Source organism: Nyctereutes procyonoides, unplaced genomic scaffold (genome assembly GCF_905146905.1).
Source record: "Nyctereutes procyonoides isolate TBG_1078 unplaced genomic scaffold, NYPRO_anot_genome, whole genome shotgun sequence".
Classification (NCBI taxonomy): Eukaryota; Metazoa; Chordata; class Mammalia; order Carnivora; family Canidae; genus Nyctereutes; species Nyctereutes procyonoides.
The window spans coordinates 14688049-14705450 of NW_026575145.1; the positions used below are offsets into that span (position 1 = coordinate 14688049).

The window sequence follows — 17402 nt, forward strand, 5'->3', positions numbered from 1 at the left end:
TTTAAAAAAAAAACTTAACCTATTAAGACAACAAACTAGGCCTGTATCAAGAAAGTACACAAATAATAATAAAATCATATATTATTTCTTTTTTATTGCATAAATTACTAGCTATTTTATGGTGAAATGGCTCTAAAGATTTTTTATTCATAATAAAAAGCAAGAGGCAAAGGAAATGGGAGAGAATTGTAGGAAAAAAATGTAAAGGTGATAAGATAGAATTGTGTCATTATTTATACAGCTAAGATAAAGTATCATGAAAGATGAGAAAATAAAGTGTAATTCTGTCCTTGGCTTTAATAAGAATATTCTACATCAACCAATTAAGAATAAAGTATCTTTTTAGCTCAAATAATGTTTAAAGTGTGTAGAACAAAGAGGTTTAGGATATAAACACTGCCCCGAGGGGTTTGTAGTCATGGAGTATAATCACTTTAAAAGTTAACTATAAAATATATAAATGGAAGTTCAAGACAACAATGGAAATGGTGTCACAAGGCTGCATGTGATTAATCACCAAACATGTGGTACAGATAGTAAATGCAATACAGTTTAGAGGGGTAGTAATCACTTAGGACTAGAAAATTATAGGAAATCTCTATTGAGAGGGTAGGATTTAAATCCCAGTCTTGTTCTCCAGTCGCCCCTCATCCTAAACCCTCCCTCTGGTCAAATAATTGTCTCACTGTCTAATCACACTGAATTTGCCTAAATCCTTTGGCTTCCTTCCCTCAATATTCTTATTTACCACCCAACATTCCTCTTTCTCTCTTATCTCAGAAGATAACATCCTCCCTTCCTGAAACTCACAGCTCCACTTGACTCACTTCTTCTCCCTCATCTGAATCATTGTGCCAATTCACCTTCTTTCCTGTCTTTCTTAAACTATCTTCTTCAACTGTCCCCTTTTAATTCATTCTTTCTTTGGCCTATAGACATGCCAGTGTCACCCTTATTCTACGAAAAGTTCCTTTGACCTACATCCTGACTCTCCCCTGGCTGCCGGCATTTGGGAGTTTCACTATTGAGCACATAGATTTCCACTCAATCCCCAGTTTTAATATGGCATCCTTGTTCTCAGTTATTCCAGACATTCTTCAAGGTTCTATCATATTTCTCCTTTATTCTCATACAATAGTCCTTTCTTGTCACTATCAACTTCCAAAGCTATTATTTCTATTTTGACCGCCAAAGTTGTATCCTTAGCATTGACCCCCTCTCCAAGCTTCGGACTTGTATTTTTGACTGAATATTGCACAATACCACATAGATGATTTTCAGGCTTCAAAACTATTTCTAAATTACTGTTTTCAAACTGTTATGTACTTTGGAATCACCTGCAGAGGTTACAAAATACCTGTGCCCCAGTAATATACCCAGATTCTCTTAATTGGATACCAAGTCATTATACTTAGCTTTCAAAACTGTTCCTTATCAAAATGTGCCCAACGTCCGTAAATGCTAACATGATTTTCCTAACTGCTCATGCTCAGTTCCTTTGGGTCACCATTAACTTTTCCTACAGCACTTCCCCATTCTCCAGATGCCAAATTCTGGTATTTCTTCTTCTATAATATCACTTCTATTTTTTTCTTTATATTATCACAGCCACTGCTTTTACTTCAGCTGCCTTTAGTTATTGTACTAGATTCCTAATTTGGTCCTTCCTCTCTCATCCTACTTTTGCCATCTGTTTTCTACGGCTAAATTCAATCATTAAAAACACTCATGGCATACTAGTAAAATACAAACTCTTCAGCTGATATTCAAAGTTCTCCATTATACAGAATTTATTTCCCACTATGTCCTCATTCCTTCTCATAAATTAGACACACTATGCTTCAAAGAGCTAAACTATTCATTGTTCACCATTCTCTAGTTGTCCCTCATACATTCTCTTTTCCATACTTGGGCCATTCCTCTGCCTGGAATGCTCTCCTTTTAATATCTTCCTACCAATAATTTATCAGAATATTAGGGGCTCAACAAAATCCATTTTCTCTTGGGGGTGGGGGGAGCCTTCCTAGACTCATCAGATTGAGATCATGTCCCATCCTCCAAATTCCCTGTCTCTTACATGCCCTATTATAGGATTTATCATACAGCCTGCATTAATTTAGAATTACATATGTGCAAATCTGTCTCCACTGAACGAGCAGGGAGCAAGGAGAGGTACAGTGTCCTGCCCAGAGCTATGACATCACAGTGTAGTTACATATTCAATATTTATTGATTTTAAGGATGAATAAGAGCAGTATAGATATAGAGAACTGGAAAAACCCTGGGCAAAAGGGAAAAAAGAAAAGAAAGAGGAAACTGCATTTGGAAGATGGTGAATTAACTAGAAGATTGATGAAATGAAACAGTGACATGAATCTTCACTAAGCAGGTAGAGTCAAATGACAGGATAAGGTGTTTGGCCTTTACCCTGTCATGTAAGATTTTAAAAAAGATTGAATAAGACTGAGTATCTTATATATGTTTGGAGCCTAAGTTCTTACATCAGTAAAGTGAAAATGATTATAGGAGTTACAACTGCTAGTTCTGTTGGGAAAAATAAATGAGGCCATCCGGGGAAAAGGCTTGTCACAAACCCAGAGCATAGTGACTCCACTCTAAGTGCTAACCCATTAGAGGGTGTTATATACACACACACAAACACAAAATGGTTACACAATAATGCCTAAGATGTCAAAAGTGCAGAAAGCTTTTCTGACTTTGATTTCCAGATCTAGAGAAAGACAGAAGGAGAGAGAGAGAGATAGAGACAGAGATATAAAACCATAAATGTCCAAGAAACGGACTTGGGCAGTTAGCTTCAACTAAATTTACTGGACACTACTTCCTTCTTTTATCTTTCTCTCTGTACCTTCTTTCTCCTACCCTTTCTTTTTCTTTGTCTTGGTCTCCTGCTCTAGGCTTTCTTTTCTCCCTACTGGTACTCAGCAAGATCCATGGCCTTGCTCTGCCCTGCAGGGGGCAATGCGAAACAAGTGTTGGCCTCCACAGGCCAAGCATAAAGACAGGAAGGCACCGCCCCAACCCAGTGCAAAATGTCTTCGAAACTGCACTGAGGCGGCTCCTTGGGCTCTGGCCCAGCAGGACCTTCAATCTAGTTAACGTTTCCTGAGAGACATTAACCCTCATTTAGGCGCAGTGGGAGGTAAGACTAAGAATGTTCTGTGAGTCCTGGTGGCAAAGAATACTGGGTTACACTGAGAAAAGATCTCCATCTCTCTTAACATCAGCAGCACACAAATGGCTAGATTGCAGCTGACTTCCAAGGAGAAGGAAAAAAGCAGGATGTGGATATCTCAGACCTCACTGGGTGGGAGAGATACTCTGGGTGTGAGAACGGTTAAACAAACGTTTGGAGTATTCAGGGTGTCAAGTGCAGGTGTGTGTACATTTGGAAGCTGCTGTTTTATAAGAAGTCCTAGGTGACTCAATAAACACAAGAGCCAAAGCAGAGTAATCCTGTTAGCAGGGCTCTCCTCAGCTCAGACTGCTCCCCTGCCAGAAACAACACATTCCGGGGGAAAAAGGGTAAATCATACACTGAGGTAATTGTTTCACACCTTCAAAGAATTGACCTATTAATGTCAGTGTTTTGGGAAACAATTCTGTATCTTTCCTTCCGTTTTATGCTTAAATACTTATGGTTGGCAATTTTTGTTTTTTGCTTTTTGTTTTTGAAATGTTGACCTCCACTATGTACCAAAAAGTCCCTCTTAATGTATTTACTATATATTATCTTTAAAATAGATCATGCTGAGTTACAATAGAATGTGAGTTCTGCCAATAAAAGAGGGCTGCTTTCCATTGAATGCAGCTCTGTATACAATACCACACATCTTTGCAACTCTAGGTATTATAGATTCTGAGATTAGGCACTGTTTGGCTAAATACAAAAAAGAAAATAGACTACCTTCTCAGTCAATGACATTTCTCTGTGTTGGTTAGAGACACCAAAGAATTTCATTCCCAGATTTTTGCTGAGCCAAACTCTTCTACCTTCAAGGCCACCACCGACAATGGAAACATAAGTATAAAAAAATTAAGATAAGCTGTGGGTTCACATATCATATAGACCATGCTAGGGATACCCATTACGTGTCCTTTGACCTAGAATATATTTTTATCAATCTCAAATCATTTGTTCAGTCACCTCATTAGAGTGGCAGATCATTTAAAGAAATTCCTCATCTTGGATCCACCCATACATCTGATAATATGCAAATTTAAGTGCCTCAAGGAGATTAGAGGAACTATCTTTTATTGGATTCTATCATAAATTTAGTAACTACAACTGATCTTCAAAGAAATAACTCACTTTTGTTTCTGTCTTTCAAAAACACTTTTGAAGAAAAGTTGCCCTTCTGATAACAAAAAAAGCACTACTGAAGAATCCACAGTAGAAGAAAGGGCTCTCCCTAGGTACTGCATATCAGGACTATGTTTATATAGTTCAGCAGAAAAGAAACTGGATCAGATACTGGCTTTAGGAAGAACTCTGTGAAAGAGGTGGAATTGGTAATGCATTTACTACTCATTTGCTTGCATCAAGAACCACATTCCATTTCAATCTGCCAACATCCTAATTAAGATGATCTGAATCTTAGGTGATCTATTATTCTAGATCTGAGATAGCCCAATTTACATTAGACAAGATGTTACACTGTGTGCTTACACCGGGATGATAAGACCACTGTGCATGTCTTCCCTCACGTCTGGCCCAGCACTGGGCAAAGCTCTCTGTCAGCACTCAATAAATAATGGCCAGGCCTTTGCCTATTGTCTTTCTCTCTACCACTTTAGGCACAATTTAATCTTATTATATCATATCTGATTCCTTTCGACACATATAGCTGTGCTCCTTTTTCCATGAGGAAGACAGCAAAGTATCTCAAGTAATTCTACATGTATGTGTCAGTGTATATGGGACTAGCAACATATAAATTCATTACTTGAATGCTGTTTCTAAATATCTTATATTTAAAAATATGTTACCTACATCAGCTTTTGAGCCGGAAAAGGAAAGAATATAAAGACAATACTTTGGAATCATCAAAATCAAATTCCATTCCACGATAATAATATCCAGCTGCAATATTACCCAAGAGACACTATAAAATACAGAGAAGATATCATACAAAGGTACTCTCCAAATCAGCTGCTTTCTCTCCACTTCAGATAAAGAAAGTTACTATAATTTATTAACATAATACTAGGTTAACACTCCGGTGTCTGATAAACACACACAAAAATGTGTACTAATATTGGACTTGTTCTCCCTAGATATCTGAATAAAGTCCAGGTTGTGTTGGCAACATAACCAAGTCAGAAGCTACACATACATCCCTTCTTTACCACTATCTAAAACTGTCATTTGTAGGGCTGAGCAAACGTATTTAAGAAGTGTTCTTAAACTTACTCTAAGTGGGATCCCTGGGTGGCGCAGCGGTTTGGCGCCTGCCTTTGGCCCAGGGCACGATCCTGGAGACCCGGGATCGAGTCCCACGTCAGGCTCCTGGTGCATGGAGCCTGCTTCTCCCTCTGCCTGTGTTTCTGCCTCTCTCTCTCTGTATGACTAGCATAAATAAATAAAAATTAAAAAAAAAACTTACTCTAAGTGCTATTGTTGAGCAATAACATGGATGACCTTCATAGTCTGATATCCATTTCCAAAGGGATGTCAATCTAAGAACTTCAAAGAAAGCAGATAAATAAGCACAACCCTGGAGTTCAAAGCCCCCAACCTTCTGTTTCCATTCACTAAGGAAATGAAGATATTCGATGGAACCCAGGCTAGGTCACCCTTCTAGTAGCTGTAAAGTTTTCTGAATTTACAATAAAATCTTCAAATATTTTTTGTTCTGGAAACTTATCTATTTAAAAAAAAGATTTATTTATTTGACAGAGTAAAAGATAGAGAGCAAATATGGGGGGAGGCGGTGAAGGAGAAAATCTCAAGCAGACTCCCTGCTGAGCACGGAGCCTGATGCAGGGGCCCCCCTCTCACAACCCTGAGATCTCGATCTGAGCCAAAATCAAAAGTTGGATGCTAAACCGACTGAGCCACCGAAGTGCCCTGATAAACTTATCTGTTTCTTTAAAGAGTACAAAGGAACTGCTGTGTGACTACAGTGATGCAAAGTTTGAGATGTCACATTAGGGACACACTGGGCCCAATTCTAAGACAACTATAATGATGGCTGAATAGGTGAAAGGCAAAGAAGCAGAAAATAAGAACATCTTAAAAGAGGCAATGTGCAAAATACTAGCAAGAATGCTTTCTTGCTTTCAGGATTTTGTTTTTTGCCTCAAAAGGTCAAAAGAGGAAAAAAAAATGGAATGCAGCCTTTCTTAAGTGTTGGGTGTTCAATGTTTTGAAATCCTTGCAGCTATACACCATTCAAAAATTTAACATACTGAAAGCCTAGTTTTAGCTGATAAACTTTAACCAATCTATCTTAAAATAAAATACATAATTACAAGCATATATTCAATTCTTGGAAGTGAGTGCTGAAGCTCTATTTCTAGAACTGGTGAATTCTGTTCTCTATTTCCATGTATAAAAGATCTCGCAGTCCTGGGAAAACATTTTTTTAAAAAATGAAATACAACAAATAAGGTATGTTGTCGAGTCCTGGGGGAGAAGTTTCCCAGAGTCTTTGAATTTCCTCCTATCCTCCTTCTTTACAAGATTTCTAAGACCAAGTCCTTTTCTGCAGTCTCTCAAACAAGGTAAAAAAGAAAAATACCCCCTAGATATATTCTTTAGATTTTCTATTATGCTTCTCAAGTTCCCAGTAGCTTCTGAAGTAAACTTGAGATGAATTCTGGAGGTTTTTTTTTATTATTATGTTTTAATTTTAGTTCTCTTTTAGGTCTATAGATGAAATAGATGATCATAACTGCTATGCTTGGAGATGCATTTCATGGCACAATTTGTACGTGACCTAAGCAAGGTCACGTCATGGAAAGAGAACTGACATAATAGATAACAAGTCAAATCCAAGCTTTTAGTCTTAGACAACTTTAGAGTAACCTATTTAAGCTTGCTCTATGTCATGCAATACAGCAAGAAAATTTTCTTTTTAAACAGTACATAGTAGATATAGTCTGTACAGAGTTCTCACTCTGGTTTGGATTGTGTCAATAACAGATATATGAAGAATTATTGCTCAAATCACTGATCATTAAGGGTTATTTTTTCGTCCACATTGTGAGCCTTGGTGCAGACCTGCAAGCCAGCCTAATTCTCATCCACAATAAGATCCCATGTTCCAGCCATACCACATGTTTTTACACCACAAGATCTCTGCACATGTTTCATGCTGACAAACATCCTTTCCACCCCTCATTTTAAACATCAACTCCCCTGTTAATCTTTCTTTTGATACTCCCAAATAAGCTCATTACTTCCTTCTCTGTGAACTCAGAGTGCTGTCTACCTATCTTTAGTAGAGTATATCCCAGATTCTATTATAATTGTTTACTCTCTCCACTATCAGAAATGAAAACTTGTCCACTGACCCTTATCTAGGATTTCCCACATGCCAGGCACTGTTTTCAGTGCTTCAGCTATGTCAACTCTTTCATCTGTATCACAACCTTTTTGCAGAGGATATTATCACTGCTTCATTTTACAAATGAGGAACCTAAGACACAGAGAAGTGATGTCGCTTTCCCAAGGACACACAGCTAGGGAGAGCCTGGAGTTGAACCCAGGCAGTCTGATGTCCCTCTGAGTCTGAGCTTTCTCAAATATTCTTTGTGTTTGCCGCACAGACTAAGGGAGACAGTTCACGGATATTAAACAGATAAAAAGAATAATCATACTGATTTTTCTGTAGTTTCCTAAGCTTAAATTAGAAATCTATTACCTTTGTCTTAAGTTGATTTCACTTTCTTGACTACGGAGGAGTTCATTTGTCCAGAGAAAATTCAGGCCAGAAGGGGCAAGAGAGAACTAGTTGAGAGGTAGGAGGCCTGGGGTTTTGCTGGCTCTACTAGGTTGGAGTCAAACTCTGTACCTCCCTCAGCTTCCACGGCTGCCAAAACCTACAGAAGTCCCTCCAGGAGCTGCTCGTAGATGTACTAGATGTACGACACTGTGCACACAGCATGACACAGAATGCTTGGAATAGAAATAGTACTTACGGAAACCACTTAGCCTGTTTTTTGTAAACTGATGGGACTCAAGGAAGACACTTTTACTTTGGGGATGATTGAAACAGAGAGGTTTTAGTCATTGTTTCTTTAGAAGTGAGGCACTCAAATCATGGAGAACCAGATATATTTATTCTTCCTCCTGACCTTTAAATTTATATCTCAAGTCCTCACAGATAATCGCCACCTATTTTACCATTTAAATCACTTCTTAATTCTTGTATTTTGTATACCTTCTTTATTTTTCTGATTAAAATAATTTTTACTCATTGTAGAGATTTAGAAAGATATTTAAAAATGCACAACTATTTACATTATTTAAGTATTTTAAAGAACACAATTGCAGGGATGCCTGGGTGGCTCAGTGGTTAAGTGTCTGCCTTCGGCTCAGGGCATGATCCTGGAATCCTGGGATCGGGTCCCACATCGGGCTCCCTGCATGGAGCCTGCTTCTCCCTCTGCCTGTATCTCTGCCTCTTTCTCTCTGTGTGTCTCTCATGAATAAATAAATAAAATCTTTAAAAAAAACCACACAATTGTATATTATAGGACTTACCCAAAGTTTCAAAATTCTCTTCTAAAACATTATTTTAAATGACTCTATAACCTTGCATTAGGATAAGATGTAACATGATCTAATTAATTGGTCCCTGTTTAAACATTTTGATTGATATCAGTTGTTTGTTATTATAAGCAACAAAGTGATAGATTTTCTTCCACCTTGTCTGAGGATCCTGGTCATATGAGAATCCTGTAGCCCTTGCGGGAAAGGGGCCTTATTGGAGCCTACAGGACAATGTGGTTCTCTGGGAGCTTGTGGATTACAGATTATGGGGCCCCAGCCAGGCGGTTCTGATCTCTCAAGGCTGGGCCTGGACAAGTAAGTGCTCCTCTTTTTGAGAAATGCTGACACTGCCTGTCCTTTGATAATACTTTCTCTTTGTTGGGTTATCTTCTTTATTCCCACTCAATATACTCCCCTACAAAATGAGCTGGTTTCAAATGCACATTGGGTCTGGTGAAGAGAGCTACTATTCATTTTTAGCCCACTCTTTTATTAATTTAGGTGATTGAGCCATCTCTGCAGTTCCTCTTTGGTACCTCGCCATCCTAACTCCCACTTACCCAATCCACCACCCATGTTCCATACTACAGCCAGGAACAGCTTTTTATGCTGCAAATCAATAATGTCATTTCCCTCCTTACTACAAAAACCTCCCCTGTGCTATCAGAGGCCACCCAATGGCCTATGGTTCCCTCAAACCCTTCTGTCTCTCTCTCCAACTGCATGGGCCTAGTCATAGAATTTTGCCCCCTCCAAGACGCCCTCATTGATGCCCCTGATCTAAACCACTTCTCCCAGCCCAACCTCTAGCTGCTCTCTTTTCTTTCATAGCACATCACCATCTATAGAGGCATGATTATTAGATTAAGCCTGTCTCCCCATTTCACCACAAGATCCATGTGTGACACAGGCACTGAAACTAATTGTTCATCACCACCATACCTGGCCCTAAGCAGTGCCAGTTGAGAGGCAGTACTCTATGTGGCAACCTACATAGGCTCTGGGGCCAATCAAATTCAAATCTGAGTTCTACTACTTATACCTGTGTGACCTTAGGCAAGTTACTTAATTTCTCTGTGCCTCCATTCTCTCCACTGGGGATCATATGGGACTAACCTATCAATTTGTTGTGAGAATTAAATGAAAAAATCCACAGAGGTGCCATAGAACCACATCTGGTATGCAGATAGCTTTTTAAAAGCAAATAATCAGTATAAATAAATAGGACACAACAGACTTTAGAGCTGTGTTTTTTCTCATCATCACCCCACCTCCACCCCAGCCAAAGCATTAGTTCCTTCAACTTGTCCCTGCAGTCTGTTCCTTGAAAGGGCCTACTTCTGCCCTGAGAAATCTGATGAATACATTCTCCCTTCCATATTATTAGTTCCAGCTTTGATCCTTTCGTCACGTCACTTCCTAAAATGTGCACTCCTGTGCCAAGCCACTGCTCTTCCTTTCTTCGAGTATTTCCTGAAATGTGACCTCCTCCAAGGAGCTTTCTTTAAGTGGAACAGAGCTCATCATTCCATTCCAACAAATAAGTTAAAGGTTGTTGTTTGAGGTACCAAAGCCATAAATCTTCTGAGCTCTTCACTGGCTGCATGGTCTCACCATTGCTGGGCAGGTGGGGTTTCTCCTCTGCCTGCACTTAAGAATGTAAGTCTACAAAGGTAAAGGGTTTAACTTGCTCTGTATACATTTAGCACAATGCCAATCCACATGGATGCTGAATAAATGTGACTTGATGATGATTTAATTACTTTGTCCATGCCTGGAATAGAAACCATGAACTCTTAAATCTGTTTTCCCCCACACAGCAATGTGTTTCAAGGCTGAGTCTATTATGAGACTGGTTTTCTGCATTTACTTTCAGAAGAGAATAAATACAAAAGAAAGAGAGACTACGAGAAAATACCGAATTAATAAAATTATTTTCCACATCATGAGGTCAAAGATACCTTTAGAACAGCAGTGCACTGTATTAAAAAATACACTTAAAGTTTAATTGCATATGCTTTACGGGTTATTTTGTAAATCTAAAATAGATAACCAAAACATGTCAATACTCATTTTTAAAGTACTTGTTGTATTCGGTGCATGCACCATTATGGAAAACTTACACTCAGAGCAAAAAGATTTGTAGCAAAGCATATGACCTTCTTCCCACTACAATGACCATCCCCTAATTAGGCAATGCATCTGATAGTCATTAACAGGAATGAGATAATGAATCACTTTCTCTCTTCTTTGTTAATTTGCTGTAACCAAGCGGCTAATGGATGTCAGAGCTGAGTGATTGCACTGATTATAGTGATTTATAGTTGCAAAAAAACAATTTAAAACCATTCTGATTATTCATGTTAAAGATGCTTTATGTTTTGTTTACTAAATGTTTTATGTCCCCCTTTCTCCTACCCTTAAAGTATCGTCCCCCTCCTACTCTGAACTTTTGACAAAAAGACCTCTTCCTGGAAAACTTGAAAGTTGTAGCCTTTTTGTTATTATTATTATTATTGTTTTAAACTAAGCCATTTCGTTTTATCTTTCTATGTTTCGAGAGAGAGAGAGAGAGACATAGATATAGATGTATAGATATATATAGACATATAGATATGTAGATAGACACACACACATATGTATATATATAGAAAGAGAGAGAGATAGAAATAGATATATAAAGTTTACCCAGTAGAAACAAAAAGCCTTAGGGGTAGAAAGAAAACTTCAGTGGTGCCTAGTTCAAAAGAAGGCAGAAATGAGAGGAAATCAGGCAAACTTCAAGCCACTTACCTTGGGGCTTCCAGTCCCTTCCTCGCCCTCCACAGACACATCAGTAGCCAGAATCTCAGCTTTGATGGTATCCAGAGCCCTGAGAATCCAGCTGTGTTGTCGTTTGATTTGCCTCTGCAGCTCCTTCCACTGGCTTGCAATCATCCGCAGCATGTCCTTCAGCCCTTCTCCAAAATGAGGGGAAAATACAAGTTACAGACTAGACTGCATTTTTACCCAGTATTGTCTTTTATCCAATAAATTAGATGAATATCCCAAATAGTAAACATAATTTTAAACGACGATTACCATCACCTGCCATATAAGCCTTTGTCCCTGAGGAGAGGGGCCAGGGATTTTTGCCTTTGCACAAGGCACAAGGACCAAAAATGGGATAACCACATAGATGCATGGTTGGGAATCGACTTAGCTTCAGTATACTGGCTAAAAAAAAAAAAATGCATGTCAAACAAAAATCACAATGTGCAAAAATGACTAACATGAAAGCTTCACATTCCAAGTAAAAGGCCCTTTTGTGTAACTGTGTGGAGACCTTATAATGATCAGAAAGATGTACAGAAATAGGCAAAGTTAATGCAATGAGCAATATAGTAAATGGGCCAGAATAAGACAGCAGTCTTTAGCATTAGCATGTCCGATTAATGTTGCTCTTTCCTTATTTAGCTGTAGTAAGCTCAAAGCAAGAGTCAAATTATAATTCATCCTGTCTTATGGTCTTTTACTACCAGGATAAGTATAACCAAATGACAAAACTATTTTTTATTTATAATCTGTTCTTCATAAATACATTAATACCGGGTAAGAGTTGGTTTAAGGCCAAAACTCTGCTAATGCAATGACCAGCAGAAAACATGCAAAATGTTCATGTGTGCGAATTGGCAGGGAAATAATCGGATATATCTGGACTGCCTGCCTTATATCTGTAATGATATCTATAAGTACCCTAATGCATATGCATTATAACTATTTGCACAATTCTCATTCATTATCTTAACGTTATTTCCAGAGCACCTACATCAAAAAGCATGTCAATGTGAAGTTTCCAGGAATGTGATTTCAATTGAAACTCAGGCGAACAGCAAGCCCAAAATAAAATGAACAGACCATTTGGAGGCAGTATTTCATCTTATAAGTATCACAGCATTGTATGCAGTATATGAAACATTTATAAATCTTGAAGGTCAATCTGATAATGTAAATATTAATAATACATAAGGAAGTGAATATATGCAGTAATTTACAGCAATGCTTCTTCATTCTTAATAGTCTGGAGACATAAAGGCTTGCAATATTTCAGGAGGATTTACCTGCTTTGTGAGATGCAATAAGCTCGAGAAGTTGGTGTCCTTCCTCCTCCACAGCTTCCTTGAGAGCACAATGACTGTCTACATTCAACTTAAAACTCTGCAAGGAAAAATATGAGCATCAAACCCTGGCAAGGCAGTTAAACATAAAACATCCATACAAAATTACTTGCTACTTTTTATCAAGAACCACACAGCCCAATTTACCCAATAGACAAACTAATTTGCAATACTAAAAGCTATTGATATTTGGGATCTGGGCTCAAAATGTTTCCATTAGATTAGCAGAGTGCATCTGTTTGGAAACAGCTGACAAATCTAGAAATTCATTAGGTTTTTATGAAAAGTCACATCCCGTAGGCTATATCAGGAATAGCAGTGTTCTATAAAATACACTGAATTTCTACCAGCACATATGAGCTCTTTCCTTCACTTTTTAAAAATGTTAGTGATAGCACTATTTATGAAACCATAAAAAAATTGGCAGCATAAAATATATTAGCCTTATGTGCACATATATAAATCCATTAATAGTAAGGGTTGAATTCAGCTGTTTCTCAGATATCACACAAACCAGAGAATACCAAGGTGGAATGAAGTGCTGTGCTGAGGAATCAAATGCTCTCCAAATCTTTGATTTTTTAAAAGCTTATTTCTTACAGTGTGACTCGGTCTGAAAAATGAATACATCAAGCACATCGGGGGCATTTTCACTCACGACAGTCATCCAAAAACTAAAAACTGCTGGCTAAATCCCAACTCAGAGCCATTTCTTTCGGGCAGCCTTCTCTATTGCTTCATATGGAGTTACCTACTCCCTTCTCTGTTCCTCATGTGTGTTTGTACTACAGAACTTATCATCTGTATTCTGCTTTATTTCTATACTTGGCTACCACATTTTAAGCAATTTTAAAGAAATACTAGTTGCACATTTATCTCCAATGCATGTTACACACAAGATGTTCAATAGATTTGTAGAAATAATGGATATCTAACTGAATTAGTAACACTCTCTGAGAGGAGGGCTTCCATTTAGATATTTCAAGAAACATGGGTGGTTTTCCAAAGATTTTCCATCTCTGGAATGTTATAAGGCATTCCAACCACAAGGAGGTCCAATGGAGAGTAATCATGGTAACCAATCTCCTGAATCAGTGGTTAGTCTTCAGGGTGAAAATCAATTCCTTGAGTTGACTAATTAGAACATGAATTTGAAATACTGTGTGTCAAATATTGGCTTCTCCATGATAGGGCTCCAAAAATACAACATATTTTGCTGTTACTGAACACTCATTGAGCAACAGCTGTATGCACAGCACTAATCTTAGTATTGAGAACATTTAACAGAAGTTCAAGATGATACAGACCCAGTTAGAATGTAATTGGATGAAAGGGGTTAAACCACCATAAATTGTGAAATTAGGTATTCATTCATTTAGAAACCATGCATCATGCCTGTTCTGTAAACTGGACAAAGTGACAGGGATTTAGGGGGGTTAAAACATGGCTTCTGGCATCAAAAGGCAATTAAACGTGTTACTAGGAGAACAAAGTATAGCCTTTAAGTTATCTTAGATGTTCAGTTGTGAATCTGGGCTCCCTTTTCCTTAGTGGAGAAAAGGTGGTCTTTTTAAAGCTGAGAATAAAAAGCAGATTAAAAGAAACTGAAAATGAAGGCGATAAAAACAGACAAATCAGACCATGAAGTATAAAGGTAAGAAATTTGACTAAAAAAATTTTTTACTCCAAAATGAACTATTTCATCTGACTAGAGGCATAAGAAACAGTAGAGTTTTAGCCAAATACGACAGAAAGAAACAGTATTAAGTTTCCCCACAGGCTGTTCACTCTTGTTCTCTTTCAGCTACAGGTATACAGTTGAATAAAATAAAGTATGGCAACATATGAGAAGCCTAATGCCTTGGTCAATACAAACAATATGATATCTATGAAAAATTAAATATTTATTATTTTATAGCCAAAATATGGCTGCACATATTTTTTGTCACTGCAGCAGAAATCCTCAACTCTGAAACCATGCCATGTAGAGTAAGGTTCATGTATGTTTCAGGGAAGAGGGACAAAGAAAAGAAAAACACTTGAGATCAACAGGAGAGTGCCAAAGTTTAGGAAGAAACATGTTCTACAGATTTCCTTAAAACTGTAAATTTAGCCTAGTACTCTCTCTGATTCTCTGTTTACTTACAACAGACTTGTGCTGAATGGTTAGTAATCATGAACTTCTGAAGAGGTGCATCAGGCTTATGTCTCAGAGCAAAAGAGAACCTAAGGACCTGTGAGTAGGTTGGATAATTTGACATAATTGAAGCCAAGAGTATAGAATAGATGCAGCTGGGTCTGGTTCTGCCTCAAGATGATGTGGAAGCATTTGATTAGGAAGAGGAAAAGATGAGGTATTCATTATTAGGAAAAAGATAAGCTGATAAGCTTGATGCAGTAGAAAAGACCCATTTAATATATCTATTACTCAAATAGCACAATATTGCTTGATTTTCAGGTGCACCCATTAACCATTAATAACATCACCTAAGGAATTCACAATGGGCCTCTGAGAAGGCAGCCATACAGGCACATTAACAAAATTGTCAATGAAATTTCTGACTGCTAAAGGATTCTGTAATAAGCTCTCCCCCTTCTGTTCCTACCTTATTCCTAGGGAAGGAAGCTTAAATGAAACGGTTTTATTTTCTTTCTTTTTCTTTATCTGACACTTGGACACATATCCATTCTGTGCTCCTCAGCAATGCCTTATATCCCTCCACAACAGCCACAGCATTCCCTGAAAATTCAGGACATTCTCTGAAGATTTAATTTAGGGCAACAACATTGTCATAGGTGGGTACCATGTTCCTAGGTCACCTACTACATGAAATTCCTTAAATATGAGTAATCTGGGTTCTGTGAGACTCAGGATATTTTTTAATGTCTTTAAAGCAGCATGGGGGCACCTGGTGGCTCAGTGGTTGAGCATCTGCCTTCGGCTCAGATCATGATCCCAGGGTCCTGAGATCGAGTCAGTCATCAGGCTCCCAGTGGGGAGCCTGCTTCTACCTCTGTCTGTGTCTCTGACTCTCTCTCTCTCTCTCTCTCTCTCTCTCTGCATCTCTCATGAATAAATAAATAAAATCTTTAAAAAATAAAAAATGAAGCAGCATGTAATTGAATATCTAGAAGATAATAACTAAGGAAATGGAAAATGCAGTCACTGAGACAAAGGAGTGGATTATCAAAAAGATAATACATCAGAGGCTGACCAATGGGTATTTCCATCCCTGCAATCTCTAGCTTCACCAGTTTAGATAGATCTGGGTGCATTACTCCTTGGCAGGATGGAAATTTGGGTGAGCAAACTGATTGTACTTTGACCATGACCAGACTTCACAAAACAAAATACTGCATCTAATCCCCTTGTATTCAAATTTCTGAAGATTCCCCTTGGATGAGAGTATGGCAGTCATGTGGATGCGAAATGAAATCTAGGAAATGTGTGCCCTGATGGACAAAACTACGACAAAGGTGAAGAATGATTACTCATGAGGACTCATAAGAACAGATAGGAATCTCCTGGTGCAGGAAATAGTAGGAAAGACCATAATCACATTCAGAGGCTTAAAGATCTTAAGTGGCTCAGTCTTAGTGGCTTCATATGGTGAACACAGACTTTGAATCATCCAATGAAATACTGTTAATGTCTGCACGTCCATTGAGGTCCATGAGTTTTGAGATGTCGGTGAACAATCAGAAAATCCAAAAAAGAGTTATTAAGTCTTTCATGACCAATTTCAGTTTCTTTAAGGCACAAATTAGTATATATTTATTGGGTAGTCTTTGCCAGGCTTATAGATACAAAAGGTAGCGATACATAATCCTGGCATAAGCATCGTATAGTCTCTTGGGTAAAAGAGATTTAAAAAAAAAAAAAAGCCAGTAGCCTTATGTGACCCAGCATAGCATAAATGTGGAATGAAGGTTTGGTGTATAATAGAGTGGTGGGGGCAGCCCCGGTGGTGCAGCGGTTTAGCGCCACCTGCAGCCTGGGTATGATCCTGGAGACCTGAGATCGAGTCCCACATCAGGCTTCCTTCAAGGAGCCTGCTTCTCCCTCTGCCTGTGTCTCTGCCTCTCTCTCTCTCTCCCTGTGTCTCTATGAATAAATAAAATCTTTAAAAAAAAATAGAGAGTGGTGGGACCTTAAGCAAACTGAATAGTAATATGCCCTACCCAATGAGATTTTTTTTTTTTTAATTAAAGTATCATGCTAGCCAAGTAAAACCAAGACTGTGGGCTGTATTCCATGAGTGTGGTAAATGCCGATAGGTGCTGCGGGATCCCAAGCTGGGTGCCAGGTTCTGCAGAGCCTTGCAGGGAGCTTGTAGAAAAAGGAATATTTTTTATGCAGGCCTGGAGATGCTGTTTATTATAGCAGGAAGTGGGAAGCCTTGAGCAGCTTGGTGTGGCTGGGACAAGGTACAAGTGGGAGAGGTGGAAGCCGTGGCTATACATGCTATTTAATTCCAAGGGCCATGAAAGAGGCAAGAAGATGT

The 17402-nt window shown here is 38.3% G+C and overlaps 1 protein-coding gene across 1 annotated transcript in view; it reads right to left on the reverse strand.

Moving 5' to 3' along the window:
• AKAP6 (A-kinase anchoring protein 6) overlaps nt 1-17402 on the reverse strand; it is a 482960-nt gene that overhangs the window by 209315 nt on the left and 256243 nt on the right. The window contains exons 6-7 of the mRNA XM_055309349.1: nt 12841-12937; nt 11534-11697 (exon numbers count right to left, since the gene is read on the reverse strand). Of these exons, the coding sequence (XP_055165324.1) occupies nt 11534-11697; nt 12841-12937 (261 nt within the window). The remainder of the gene's footprint in view (nt 1-11533; nt 11698-12840; nt 12938-17402) is intronic.